The sequence below is a fragment of the Gobio gobio genome (assembly GCF_949357685.1).
Source record: "Gobio gobio genome assembly, chromosome: 5".
NCBI lineage: Eukaryota > Metazoa > Chordata > Actinopteri > Cypriniformes > Gobionidae > Gobio > Gobio gobio.
In genome coordinates, this window is record NC_137101.1 from 35,230,365 (window position 1) to 35,246,297 (window position 15,933).

Here is a 15,933-nt window from a genome sequence, read left to right on the forward strand (position 1 = left end):
ATTTTCATGTTTTTAGCATTATACCAAAATGGTGACATGTTTAACTAGTCGGAATACATATTGGTCAAGCTCAGGGACTAAAAAAAAAAATAATTATGGGTAGATTAATTGTTCAGACACGGGCCGTGAAGGTGTTCCACCCTGTTAGGGACATATACATAGTTATGACAAAATGTTAATAATGTAAATGTTAAACAATAACAAGTTTTTCTTGGATAGTATATGTCCCTTATGCCATCATGGTATTTTTTTAAATTCTTGAAACAATAACAAAACTATTATTGATTAATAGAATGTCTTGATTATTAAGAACAGGTACTTTTTGTACCCATTTTTGCCAACAGGATGGTAAATAATAAAAAAAATGTGTTCAAAAACATACATTGTATATGCTGTTAATGATCCTCACCTCCCAAAATAAAACATAAGTATGCAAAACATTTAACGTTGCTGTCAAATTATTATTTAAAAATGACACCTAACAGGGTGGAAGACCATAACAGTGGATGAGTTTTCCCTCATTGTCCTGCATGGTTTGCCATCAGTAATGTGTGGCACTGCACCTATATAACATGGTTTTATATATAATATTTATATATGCATATATGTGTTTATAGAATTTGCAATATACACTAAATACGATTTATTCTATTAGAATTTCCACCCTGTTAGGTTTATAGATCTAACAGGGCGGAATCAACAGGGTGGACATTTTTAAGATAAGTTAGACGTAGCTCTTCGAGGGATCAACATTTAGCTAGCTAACCTTCTACAGATAAACAGAACTTTTATAACTATGTCAGATTTGTTTTTACATATTTTTGACCGGACAAACATTCTTCATAACATAGCCTAACAGGGTGGAACTTTAAGAGTGGGACAAGCAGGATGACATTTTAAAAGCAAAAAAAAAAAAAGGTAGACGTGAGAGCTTGCTTCACTTTGTACAGTTGACTTTCCAGCAGGAAAATTAAATGATATAATTTTCTGAAAATGGTCTCAATGGAATTGTGATTTTTTTTTTTGGAAGAGAAGATGACTTCAGGGACACAGTAAATTAAGGGAAAAAAAAGAAAAGATTGATATATATATATATATATATATATATATATATATATATATATATATATATATATATATATATATATATATATATATATATATATATATATATATATATATATATATATATATATATATTAAGCCATTTCTTATAAATATGTGACTAATTTTATAGAAAATATGAGTAAGTAAATCATAGAGACAGAAAAGTCACTGTATAACAGGGTATAACAAAAAATTTATTATCTGTATTGTAAGTACTTTTCTACACACTTTTGTGATCTTAGACAGCAGTGGGACTTTTGTTTTGGTCGAGGTGTGACGTTGTAAAGCCGCGCCGCGCAACTGCATCTGTTATGATTCGGCTAGAGAAAGGTTTGTGCGTTTGCTCATTTAAACTCGTTTAACGTGCAAACCATTCATTCATTTTCATAGTTTTACTTAACCATTTGATAAGCTCTCCGAATCACTGGTTCATGTTGTGATACGTAATACGTGATGATGTAAAAGATGTTCTTCCTAATCTCTGATTCTGTCTATTATGCTGCTTTCACGTGCTCTCGGAATGATCGTATATACGAGTTCCCTAGGTAAAAATTGTACATGAACGCCCTCACATTTTGAAACTTGAATGCAATGAGCTCGTAATCACGACTTCAGAAGTCGGAATGACCAAATTTCCGATAGCACGTGAAGGCAGCATTAATACTTCAGTTTACTAGCTTGAACGGTGACATGAATGAGTTATTGGATGCAACATTTTCATTAATGAACGTTGTTTTTGTGATGAGTAACAGAAAGCGTGCGTGTCATTTCACTCTGTATCTTTAATCAGTTTGTTGTAAACATAAATAACTGAAGTAATGGAGAAACGGAGCCTTTAATTGTTTGGCTAAACTTGAAGTGCTGACGAAAACTTTACAAATGTTTTCATGAAATTGCAATCTTTTAAATGTAATATATCTGCAATGATCATAAAAACTTATGCTGCCTTCACGTGCTATCGGAATTATCGTAAATACGAGTTTCCGAGGTAAAAATTGCACATGAACTCCCCCACATTCTGAAACTTGAATGCAATGAGCTCGTAATCACGACTTCAGAAGTCGGAATTATCAAATTTCCGATAGCACGTGAAGGCAGCATTAGTTACAAAGTCATTAAATACCAAAGAAATATGAAGCTTCTGTTAATGCAGTGATACTGAACTATAGCAGATTGAGATGCACAGAGATTTATTTGGATTTGTCTTTTCTCTGTTAATTATTCTCATCTTAATCATGACAGAGTGTCAAAACACACAGAAAACCTCCTGGTGAAGCGACTGAGATCCATGTGACACTATTATAAAGATGGCGTTGATTAAAGAGGAGAGTGAAGAAATGAAGATTGAAGAAACATTCAGAGTGAACCAGGAAGATGCTGAGACACAAACAGGTTGGTTTCATTCTCAAAGCTTAACTCAGTCATTTGACCCCTATTAAAGGGTCATGGAAAAGGCTGCACATCACTGAAAACAATAACAGCACAAAACATTCACAACAAGTGCTCTGTTTTTCAGAGCAATTTCATTATTCCGAGTTAAAAAGCAAAGTCAAAGGGGGGGACATGACACTTCATGACACTTTAAAATATCCAGCTCTACAGAAATTAATAATATTTTGGAAATATGTAATCTGTGTCCTAATTAAAGGGATTTTATTTGGACAGACTCGTTGAGGTCACATGACCAGACAAATACTTTAGTAGCCTAAACAAAACAATTATTTTCTGTAACAACTGAAAACTTTGAAAACCATACATTTCTATCACTTAATTATGCAGCTGCATGTGAAACAACAACAAAAAAAATTCTTAAAGAAAACCTTTATGTGAGTGAGGTAAATTACATTTTATTTCTTCTCAACAGCAATTGATGCATCAAACCGGTGTCTTGCAAACACAACATTATTTTAGAGATGAAACTGTATGAAAGTTTCGCACCATGGATAGGGATGTTAACGATTAATCGAAAATGAATTAATTGTCGATAATAATTTAAACTTGTTGCTTTTCGATTAAGCAAGGTACATGTGGCTCATGTGCAAAATGAAAAAGATGCGAGCACGTAGTTAGGCTGTGATGGTAACAGGGCTGGATCTTTTACAAATACAAAGTGCTTGATCAAGGAAAGCAATAGAAATTTAGTAACAAAGTCAAGTTTAATTAAATTTCCCCACAATGATAATTATTTCATCATATGGGCCTGTCGGGTTCTGCGCTTTGACAGGGATTTGGGACACAGGCAGGACAGAGCTAGGGATGGGCGATATGGCATAAAATCCATATTGCGATACACATTGCAGCCTCTTGCGATAACGATATATAAATGATAATAGAACCATTTCAGAACCAGTTACATAGACCCTAAGAAAAGCCAAACTGCTAAATGTGTTTTTTTTAAAACAGAAAGAAACGTATGTAGTTTTGAGAACATTTATTGTGCAAAACTGTAATTATACAACATAATGTTGCAGATAAATAAAATTCAAGTACACTAGCTGCAGAGACTTTAAGGCGAGACATGGCAGGTGAAAACATCCTTTTTTTTAATCCAGTGGTCAATTTTGAGATTTTGGGCCAGTTTGCTCCCTTAAAGGGATAGTTCACCCAAAAATGAAAAATCTGTCATCATTTACTCACCCTCACGTTGTTCCAAACCTGTATGAGTCTTATTGTTCTGCTGAACACAAAAGAAGATATTTAGAAGAATGTTTGTAACAAAGCAGCGAGCAAAGCAACCATTGACTACCATAGTATTTTTTCCCCCTACTATGGTAGTCAATGGTTGCTCTATCGGCTTGGTTACAAACATTCTTCTAAATATCTTCTTTGTGTTCAGCAGAACAAAGTAACTCATACAGTTTTGGAACAACTTGAGGGTGAGTAAATGATGACAGATTTTTCATTTTTTGGGTGAACTATCCCTTTAACATGTAAGCTTTCATGTCAAAATAAAAAATGTCAACATTACACATTAAGGTGGTCATTTCATTATATTTTGTCAACTTGCGCCTTTAGATTTCTTCCGGAAATCACCAAAAGTTAGCATTCTAACGCGAGCTCCCGTGCCGTCTCCATTCACAGAAACGATGTCATGCCTGGTATCATTGTAAAGCTCTCAGTCTCATACACAGCGCTGTCTAATCCAAAGAGAGAGTCTGTTGGAGGGAATGACAGCCCTGCCACACAGGAATCATAATTCACGACGCATGAATGAACGAATTAATCAGTGGTGTGTGTTGTCCGGGCAGATAATTGACGTCGATCAACACAGAATCATGCCCGCGGAGGTTGATGCAGATATAGCAAGGTTACTGATAGAGGATGAAGATGCAGTTATAAACATCAGTGTGTCTTTTGATGGAACCTGGCATAAGAGATTTCACATAAAATTATGGCATCGGTGTGTGCATTGACGTCCTTACAGGTCTAGTAATAGACTTTGAGGTCTTGTCCTCCTACTGTCATGCATGTGCCTTTAAAGAAAAGTGCCAAGCGAGAAGGAAAAATAACAGGCCAGGAATTTGAATTCTGGAGGGAGACACACACTGACTGTGCTAAAAATTTTGCAGGCTCAAGGAAAGCAATTGAGCAGGAGGTAGCTAAGAGGATGTGGGTCAGTCAGTCGTTACCAGGTGCGATAAACTGAGATGCTGTCAGATGGAGATAGTGCTGCATTTAAGGAGGTGGTTGCCCTTAACCCATACCCTGGACATGAAATTGGGAAATTGGAGTGCAAAAATCATGCCCATTAGCGCATCGGTACAGCACTTAGGAAACTAAGTAAATTAGGTAAATTAGGGTGCAAGGGTCTGGGCAAGCTGACTGCCCCTAAATGTAAGGCCTTGAAAAATTTTTACAGGGCTGCTAATCCATTATATACAAGGTGCAGTCGGTCCATCCTCAGACCTCAGTTGGTACAGGAGAGCAGAGGAGAATGGAGAAACACCAGAGTCCCACAATCACGTGAAAAACTTTGTCACGTGAAGTGGGAAAGAAGTTTATCCCTGTGTACCACCGAATGTCCAGTGACAGTATGCTAGAGTGCATGCAGCATGGAGGCACTCAAAATGCAAATGAGTGCCTCAACTCTGTCATATGGGCCCGATGTCCAAAAACAGTATTTGTGGGGAAAAGCAGGGTTGAGGCTGCAGCCAGTATGGCTATTGCCACTTTTAATGAAGGTGCCTCTGCCATGCTGGCTGTCATGGATAAGTTGTGGCTTCAGTGTACAGTTATCACTGTAAATACATGCAGTTACACTGACATGGTTAGACTTTCTAAAGCGAACATTTTTCAGTCCACCCGTGTGAAATGCAGGCGCCAAAGCGTAAGCACAGCCAAAAAGGTGAAAAGACACCGACAGGCGATCGAAGAGGGGCCTACATATGGTGCAGGCATGGACATTTAGGCTGTAAACAGACAGGGAGCTGTTTATTAGATACATTTAGATATAGATGGACATTCAACAAACAGACACAATTCGTTTGCAATTTTTGTGACTTATGTGTGTTTGTTAAGGTAGTTCTCTTCAGCTTACGGCTATTGCTATTAATAATTTGTTAATTTATCAATTTCCATGTGTTTTAAATGGTATATACTACTAATATTAATAAACTGAAAATATATTTTGTTTGTATGTTGGGGGTTTTAATAGAAATGTATGAAATAATACAATATAAAACTTTGAAAGCCGTTTTTTCTCACCCTCGGAGTCAGATATATCCACTTTAGTAGCACCTGTAAGCACCAACTTTTCCAGTCTTATACTGAACTATATTCTGAAGGCTTTTACAGGGATTTGTTGATATATCATTCCTTTCCTGAGTTATAGGTCCTTTTACTCAAAAAAGGAAAAAATATATATATTTTTAAAGCTATTGTCAGTATTCTTTAATTTACTAAAGCACAAAATAAGATATCCAGAATCCCCTCTGTAAAAGCCCTTTCATCTAATATGTCAACAAATGGAACCAAGAATGTTAAACCTGGTTCTTTCCAATTTCCAGATGTTGTTATGGGAAATATATGCAAATGAGCGTATATTTAAGGATACAAGGCCTCATTTGCATATTAAAACATTAATTTACACAAAACTGAATATGTTTTTCCCCTTATGTTTATGTCAGTAATAAGGAGAAGTTTCACAGTGATATTTTCTCATAAAAAAAAAAAAATCTCTATTCACCTGTAGTGTCTCGCCTTAAAGAACAAGCAGACATTTTTAAAAAACGCCTTGCATGCGCTCCTCCATATAATGGCAGTGAATGGCGACCAGGCTAAAACTTTACGAAAAGGATACACAAGTATCACGCAATGATACAGGGAGACGCGCCATACATGGAAAGTGTTCAGTGGCATACTATAAGGTTTTGCGAGAAAGAAACGTTATTTTTCAGTCAAAATACTGAGCTCGGCCATTACTCTGTACGTGTTCCTGTGAGTGCGAGCGAGCCATCAGCATTTAAAAAAAAAAATTCTGCTTGATTGTCCTTGGTTCTTAAAAGCCACCAAGATGCAGAGAACAGGAAAAACCGGTGTCTTTTTAGTTAAGGAACAGACACTGCACTGACAATACTTTCAGTATTAGGCAAAGAAAATTATTTTGTGTAATGCACATATACTTTAAGTAAAAACATATTTCAAACAAAGTTTCTTACCTGCAGCCTAATGTAACTTATTTGGTTTTAAACATTTTGTTCTGTTAATGCAATGAAAACTGGTGTCTTGTTAATAAAGGAATGGATACTGTGAATTAGTTAAATTCTTCCAGTATTAGGCAATTATTTGAGGTGGTAGAACAGATTAGTCGTGTTACCTCTCTTAGCCGGAACTGTTGCCCCACACACTCTACAGAGTATAGTTTTCTGCTGCTCATCGGACAGATTAAATCCGAATCAAGTTCAAATAATGGATGTTGCACTGGTCTTTTTCACCAGCTCCTCCGTTTCGCTTTTTCACGTCTACAGACAATTACTTGGTCTTTATGGCTTGGTTTGCTCTGACATGCACTGTTAACTGTGGGCCCTTATATAGAAAGGTGTGTGCCTTTCCAAATCATGTCCAATAAACTCAATTTACCAAAGATGGACTCAAAGTTGTAGAAACATCTCCAGGATGATCAGTGGAAACAGGATGCACCTGAGCTCAATCTTGAGTTATTCTTCTTCTTCTTCTTCCTCTTTCTTCTTCTCCTCCTCCTCCTCCTCTTATCCAAAAGCTGGTCCAAATTAATTGGGTACTGACCCATCTTTCAAGAGCAACCGTGTTGTGAATCCTGCGTTGAACTCCGATTTGGGGGAAGACAGCGTACAACATACAATTGGCAGAATGTCTATAGGCAAATGTCTCTTCTAGTGATGTAGAACTGTCATGCAGTAGGATTTGAAATACAAACAACTCGTATAGATGGTTCAGAGTCGATTCTTTCTTTTGGGAGACAGTAACTGTGGACTTTCGACTTTGCAACATTGCAGAAGGTTTACGGTCAGTGTATATTTTGGCCATTCTATTTTCCTTATAGAAACGGGTATTAAAAAACAAAAAACGGCTCATTTTTCGTTTTTTAAACAAAACGAAAAACAAGAATTCAGGTTGATTTTTCGTTTTTCTTTCAGAGGTGGAAAATTAATAAACGGCTTGAATATTCGATTTATAGACGTAGGCGGGAATTATATGCCCCTTTTTGCTGGTTGTTCGGCCGAAGATCAAACTGTTCCGTCATCAGTTCTTCCTCAGTTCCGCGCAGCAGAATAAAAGTCCTGCGCTGCTACGGCTGTACGGATTCTTAACGCGTTTATTGCAGCTACATTTAATCTTTTATTCATCAAACAACCAGACTAACAAATAGCTCGACACAACACGTTCCGGGGCAGAGCCTATACAGGGCTTTCTTCTGTGTAGAAATTCACATAGTCCTACACTTCGCATCAGCTGGGCATGGCAGGCTAGGCCTATATGACGGCTGTCCACCCCGGTTGCCCAGTGTTTAAAAACTAATAATAATTAAGATATAAATTAATATGATTAGTTGTAAATTAAATATTTTAAACACTAATACAAAAAGGAAAAAAATAATGCATTGACTTGGGTATGTTGGGCCTATAAAGTTCACACAAGAACTGTCATTCTGACTGACAACCGGAGAACAACAGTTCACACAGTTCCAATAGCCTAAGTTGCGATGAATTAAATAAACTAAAGCAGATAAACACGCCAACAGTCAAGCACAGACCAGTAGGCCTAGTGAAGTGTTCAGGAAATACACAGCTGTTATAGCTACCTTTTGTTTTTGAGTTTATCTTTAATAGTGAGTGTTAATTGATGTCGAGCAAAACGGTGTGTGTTATTTTCTCTGCCAAGAAACTTCCAAAGAACATCATGTGCGTTCTCCCCGCGCTGTCCTGTGTGTCCCGCAGCTTTCACACAGATTGTGAGAGTTGGCCATCCAAACAAAACAGGCCAAAGAAGTGTATGGGAGATGCGAGGTAGCCTACATTCATTTATGAAATAAACACTTACAATAGCCTAGCCTATGTCTCTTTTACATGCGTATAGCCATAAGTGGATTTTAAATTTACAAGGACCCCATTGCCTAATTATAACAGTGATTCAGCCCAAAATTAATGTGGGTGGGGCAATGCACACAATATTGTGTGTGTGTGTGTGTGTGTGTGTGTGTGTGTGTGTGTGTGTGTGTGTGTGTGTGTGTGTGTGTGTGTGTGTGTGTGTGTGTGTGTGTGTGTGTGTGTGTGTGTGTGCAAATGGCTTCCATCCTCTGATTTTTGTATTAATAGCCTGCAACTTTTATAATCGACCGTCGCTATTTGCCAGAAATTAAGTTAGTTGCACCTGAGTGTCACACCTGGTCATGTGGAGAGAGGGCGCGTTGCATCGTTGTTAAAACTGCACTTTATTATTAGCCTACATTCAGAATTAGTATAAAATAGGCTACCAGTAAATAAAATAGCTACAACAACACCACAGGCTATGCGCATTCTACTTGCCCAAAAGACCAATTGTAACCATTGACCATTGTACAAAAGACCAATTAAATAAAGCAGAATATTTTTAAATGTTTGGCTGTCTGTGTTTTATTTTGATAATAATGTGAGGGCGCCGGCACCAAATGAGATGTTTTCCTCAGCAGGGGAAATAACTTAGCCTAATACTGTCATCATCATAGGCTACAGATGAGTATGACATCATAATCATCATCGAAACAGTAAAATATGTAATTTTATTTGGGCACATTTAAAATGACTACAAAGTCATGCCTTTAAAAATAGATAAAACAGGATGCGCTGTGTGCGCCTCGGTCTCCTTGAACATCTGGCGCACACCACAAACATGAAACAAAATAGCCTACAGCGAACAAGTCTACTTTTAAAAGTCAACATTTCGATTATTTGATGTTAAATGCATTATTTAGTCACTTTGGAATAAATCACAGCATGTTTCATGATAATAAAAAACGTGACGGAAAATACGGTATGATATTGCAAATTTGCGGACCCCCTGGCACTTTGCTGGTCTAAAGCCACTGGTCTACACAGAATAAACTCGTGTATAGGCTCTGCCCTGGGACGTGTTGTGTCGAGCCATTCGTTAGTCTGGTAGTTTAATGAGAAAGAGATGAAATGCAAGTTGCGATAAACGAGTCAAGAATACGTATTTGCTCGCATTTGCCCATCAATTTTTTTCAAAATTTGTAAAATAATCTTATGCAACTCATGACGTAGGCTAAATTCCAAGTGTTCTGAAGGTAGGCTATAGCTTCTATAGGGTTTGCTGATGAGAAACAAACCGAAATGGCAAGTGAAAATCTTGTTTTGCAGTCCTCCTGTGTGTGTGCAGCAGCTCGCTCAGTGCACAAGCGCATTCTTTGAGATATCAATTATAATAAATGTTAATAAAAATTTTTTTTTTAACATCTCTGTTCTCTGGTTGTCAGTTAGTCAGAATGACAGTTTTTTGCGTGAACGTTATGGGCCATAGGCTATGTCAACGCATGATTCTTTCCTTTTTGTAGGCCTATTAGTGTTTAAAATATTTAATTTAAAACTAATTAATGTATATCTTAATCTATTTATTTGTATCAGTGTTTAAAATAGCCGATTTAATTTACAACTAATTAATTCATATCTTTATTTATTTTTACTGGGCAACCAGGGTAGGCTATGACAGCCGTCATATAGGCCTATCCTGCCATGCCCAGCTTATGCGAAGTGTAGGACTATGTGAATTTATATCTACATAGAAGAAAGCCCTGTATAGGCTCTGCCCCGGTACAGGTTGTGTCGAGCCATTCGTTAGTCTGGTTGTTTGAAGAATAAAATATTAAATGTAGCTGCAATAAACGCGTTAAGAATCCGTACAGCTGTAGCAGCGCAGGACTTTTATTCTGCTGTGCGGAACTGAGGAAGAACTGATGACAGAACAGTTTGATCTTCGGCCGACCAATCAGCAGAAAGGCGTGTATAATTCCCCCCCACATCTAGAAATCGAATATTCAAGCCGTTTATTAATTTTTCTACTTCTGAACAAAAAAAAAACCGTTTTCCGTTTTGTTTAAAAAATGAAAAAACGAAAAAGGAGCCGTTTTTTGTTTTTTAATACCCGTTTCTATAAGGAAAATCAAATGGCCAAAATATACACTGACCGTTTACGTTCTCAAACAGCTATATTCCTCTCACTTGATGAAAGCGAATATTCAAAAAACCATAACTTTAAAGGCCTAATTTGTATGTACATAACTCCGCACACCTCTATCGTGAATGAAGTGCCCCGACGAATAGGAATCTCGCTAGAGAGAACAATCTACTTTGAGTGTAACTAAACGAGCCTATGCAATATTTGCATCAGCTGCTCTGCTTCGCAGCACGAGTATATAATGAGCAGCAGAATGCAGAGCATCTTTAGGTTTTTGCTGAAGAGCCAAGTGGGTGACCCGGCCACCCAGCGGTGGTACAGCAGCTGTGGCGACGGGAAGTGGCGTCTCCGTTCCCTCCTTCAGGGAACGCGGGTTACATGCGTAACCAAGATGTTCCCTTTCATTGACTGGCCCACTTTTTCCATAAAATCAGATTTTCGTATCTGCTGTCTATCCCTGACAATACCACATCGCTGCAAACATTTCAACTTTTCGCAGTGATGTGATATTGTATCTTGCATAAGACAATGTTCGAACAATGGGTGAACAGAAATTATCTTTTATTTAACCAAGAACTTAGGGATTTAAACTGGAACTTAGGTTCTTCCAGGGCTGGGTTATCTTTGCAATTGTCCACCTCATTGCACAAAGTTTCACGTTTTAACAAAGTTTGCTTTATAGGAGCTACAGACCCCCAAAAAACAACAACTTCAAAATGAGACTTAAAAGCCAAACACCACTCAGAACATACCCCTTTCTTTAGTATTGCAAAAAGCAATACAGAGCGGCCATCAACAACGCAGAGTTCATGACCAATGTCACTGCTCTGCACCCAATTCACACTCTGAAAGGAGAATCGCAACTCTTCATCGTGGGTTGGAAGACAAACACTTTCAAAAAACTGTAGAAATGATCCTTGAAAATATAGTCTTAACAACCTCCCCGACCCTTGTTGGGTGGAGGCAGTTGCTGATGCTGCAGGGCAGCTAATGCAAATATTGCATTGGCTCGGTTAGTTAAACTCGAAGTAGATAGGCCTCTCCAGCGAGATTCCTATTTGTTGGTCCCCAACTGAAAGGGAACTTTTTGTTTGAATAAGTACAGCATTTTCTTTTACTCAAGAAACACAATAGATAACTAATATTATGTGTTTGAGGAGCAGACAAGAGTGTCTTAGTTTAGCATTTGTCATCAAGTCATAGCTGTCAATACTGTCTTAAATAGCCTGTGTGTAGCACTTCGTCTTTAATAAAATGAGATTTTGGCCAAATGTCAGAAAAAAACTACATGTGCCTGCATAACTACAGTAAACTTTTTAACCTGCAAGTTGATGAAAACATAATGCACTTCTGATGCGGCTGATTCAAACACACACATGCGCTGATTCAAACGCGCTACATGTTTAGATTAAAATCTACTTAATATTTCTAGGTTTATGTGCAGTGACTATAAAACATGTAAATATTTCAAGCAAATTTAATGAGTTATTCTTTCTACCCAGTTAATTTATTACATTAATTAAATGTGTATATATTTAAAATTTTACTTTAATTATATACTTTAATCAAATTTTACTAAATTTAACGAGAACTAGAATTTCTAAGTAAAAATTATGGTTAATATATATTACTATACCAAAAAGCTAGGCTTCAGTGTACAAGGAGAAAATCAGAGGACCTAATACTGAGCCCTGTGGCACTCCATACTTGTGTTTGATGAGACGTCTCTTCATTTACACAAAGAAAGTGGTAGCGGTCTGATAGATAGAACCTAAACAGTGATGATGCTTGTCCAGTAATGGCAACAAAAAGAGAATGCCTTGGACTATAGTGGCGAAAGATCTAATAGCACTTGAAGAGTGATAAAGCTGCGATCAGATGCCAAAAGCAGACCTGACTCAAGCTGTGTTTAATAAGGGATTTGATAAGTGCCAGCTTGAAAGTTTTTGGGAAGTGCCCAAAAGATAGCAAAGAGTTAACAATATTGAGAAGTTCTGAGACTACAGAAAACACTGGTAACACTTTATTTTACAGTGTCCTTGTTATAACATTGTAACTGTTGTTACATCTACTTACTATATTGATAACAGTAAATTATGCCTAATCACAAGAAATTTACCAAAACCTGAACATATAGTATGTTTTTTTTAAAATAATATTAAGTACTTATTTGTGTAATTACACTGTAACCCTAGCACCTTGGTGCATATATGATCTAGCATATATGGTGCTGGTTTTAATGTCTGTTGCTTTGTGTCATTTATTTTTAGACCTGATGATGCTGAAAGAGAAGATCCAAGAACTGAATGAAATGGAAGAGAAAAATCATGATTTCATGACTGGAGAAAAATTCACAATGACTGAAAATACCTCACAAAATATCGCTCTGAAGATAAAATCTAACCGTTATTACACCTGCCCTCAGTGTGGAAAGAGTTTTGATGAAAAACAAAACCTTAAAATCCACATGAGCGATCACAATGTGGAGAATATGTTCACCTGCCAGCAGTGTGGAAGGAGTTTCACTCAGAAAAAACACCTTAACGCCCACATGGTAATTCACACTGGAGAGAAGCCTTTCACCTGTCAACAGTGTGGAAAGAGTTTCACTCAAAAAGGAAGTCTTAACGTCCACATAAAAATTCACACTGGAGAGAACTCATTCACCTGCAAACAGTGTGGAAACAAGTTCACTCGAAAAGGAGCCCTTAAAAGGCACATGAAAATTCACACCGGAGAGAAGCCTTACACCTGCCAACAGTGTGGAAAGAGCTTCACAACAAAACTAAACCATGGGTATCATTTGAACATTCACACTGGAGAGAAACCATTCTCATGTGATCAGTGTGGAAAGAGTTTCAGGCGTAAAGTAACCCTAAGTAAGCACATCCGGATTCACTCAAAAGGGGACTGTTTTGTATGTCATCAGTGTGGAAAAAGTTTCACAGACAGGAATCGTCTTAACATGCACGTAAAAATTCACTCTGCAGAGAAGCCTTTCAAATGCCAGCAGTGTGAAAAGAGTTTCCGATTAAATAAAAACCTTGAAAGTCACATGAGAATTCACACCGGAGAAAAGCCTTTCACATGCCAGCAGTGTGGAAAAAGATGTAATCATAAAGTTACCCTTAGGAAACACATGAAACTTCACACTGGAGAGAAACCTTACACATGCTCTGAGTGTGGAAAAAGTTTCAGATATAAAGTAACCTTTGATGCCCACATGAGTGTTCACACTGGAGAGAAGCCTTACGGATGCCCTCGGTGTCAACAGAGTTTTTCATATAAAGAATCACTTGAAGCCCACATTAGAAGTCACACTGGAGAGAAGCCTTTCACCTGCAAACTCTGTGGCAAGAGCTTCTCAGAAAAAGGAACTCTTAAAATTCACATGAGAGTTCACACTGGAGAGAAGCCTTTCACCTGCCTTCAGTGTGGAAAGAGTTTCACGGTTAAAGGAAACCTCAAGAGTCACATGAGAGTTCACACAAGAGAGAGGCGTTTCTCGTGTCTTCAGTGTGAGAAGAGCTTCACATCTAAAAAAGACTTGAATTGTCATTTGCAAACTCATTCTGGAAAGAAACTGTTCTGATTGTGGCAAGTGGCAATCACTCTGGAAGAAGGGTTTTAAATGGCCTAGTAATTTAAAATGGCACCTGAAAATACGCATCTGTGTAAAATCAAAGCTACATTCAAACCGCAGCTGAATGTGGGCCAGATATGATTGTTCTCCTTCTCAACTTTTACTTGCTTCTTTCACCTCTTTTTACTTTGCCTTAAGGAAATTTTTTTTCTTTTTTAATCAAATTTTATTTAAACTTTTGTTTAGCTGTGCCATGTAAATGAAAGATTTTAAATAAATTGACAACCTTAGTTAATATGAATTATTTGATTCATTTTTAGCACAGGTAAAGGTGTTTTCAATCAGGACATGAATATGGTTACTCTTGGGGCTGTTGTGAACTTCTGTTGTTTCTTGAAGTATAGATTGTTGTTCCTTCTTTCCCTATTTCTTAATTCCTGTGACACCTAAAGAAACAGTGAGGTAAGGATGGACTAGTGGATGGGGATGCCTACAAGGGAATCTTCGCCGCAGGTTTGGCCCCCGAATGCTTATTGCATTTAGTTCTTTCCTGGGCTTCTCACTGGTCCGTGTCCTACCCTATCCCTGTTGGTGGGGGAACAACTTTATAGTGTGACACATGACTCCAGTTTTTCCTTCCCTGACACAAAACTGCAGCTGCTGTAATGTTACCTTCAATCACTTGAGCTGAACCATCAACAAACAACTCCAATTCTGCATTCTCAATGGGAGTTTCTGCTATTTTGTTCGTAGTTGCGTATGTAAGCGTAACACAATCATGAGTCATTTCATCCTCTAACAAAACTTCAGTCATTGCAGACGTACATGAGGATGGGTTTGTGACTGGTGCACGCTGTAAAACAATGTTTGGGGCTGTGACGCTAAATTTCACTGAATCAACAGGCTAGCGCTAAACCAAATTCTCTGTGACAACAAATAATGCCTTTCACATTGTTCTTGTGAATACATGCTCCTAAAACTTTTTTACATTCATCAATCGACCAATTCTTGTCTGGATGGATCTCCTATTTCTGAGTTAGTTTTTGTCTAACTTTCTCTGTGACAATTAAATTCATCTGCACTCCTAACTGTGATATGAAATCACTGTCTGTCCAAAGGAGCTGCGAGACCACCTTTTTCAGTTGTGGGGGTCAGTCTAGAATTCTTTCTAAACATTTTTGAATTTCTTTGTTACCACACACACACAAACACTGACTTCTCTGATCATTTCTTTGACAAAACAGAGGACAAACACAAATATTAACTAAATGTTAATCTTCTCTGCTTGAAACAGAGGATGACTCATCTCTAAAAACAAACTTTTTAGAGGGTAACACAAATATTAGCTAAATGCTAATCTTCCCTATTTAAAAACAGAACAATTATTAGCTTGTGAGGCTAATATCTTCTGCCTGAAACAGAGGCTGAACATTTCTTCCTTGCCGAAAAAAACAGAGGATGACTCATCTCTAAAAACAAACTTTTTAGAGGGTAACACAAATATTAGCTAAATGCTAATCTTCCCTATTTAAAAAAAACAGAACAATTATTAGCTTGTGAGGCTAATCTCTTCTGCTTGACAAACAGAGGATAAC

At 37.4% G+C, this 15,933-nt stretch overlaps 1 protein-coding gene across 1 annotated transcript; it reads left to right on the forward strand.

Moving 5' to 3' along the window:
• The first annotated feature begins 1,382 nt into the window (after window positions 1-1,382).
• LOC307126235 (uncharacterized protein) lies at window positions 1,383-14,637 on the forward strand. The gene is made up of 3 exons (XM_079816668.1): window positions 1,383-1,437; window positions 2,350-2,499; window positions 13,026-14,637. The coding sequence occupies exons 2-3, from the start codon at window positions 2,415-2,417 to the stop codon at window positions 14,345-14,347; spliced, it is 1,407 nt and encodes a 468-aa protein (XP_079672794.1). The 5' UTR covers window positions 1,383-1,437; window positions 2,350-2,414; the 3' UTR covers window positions 14,348-14,637.
• Window positions 14,638-15,933: the final 1,296 nt, after the last annotated feature.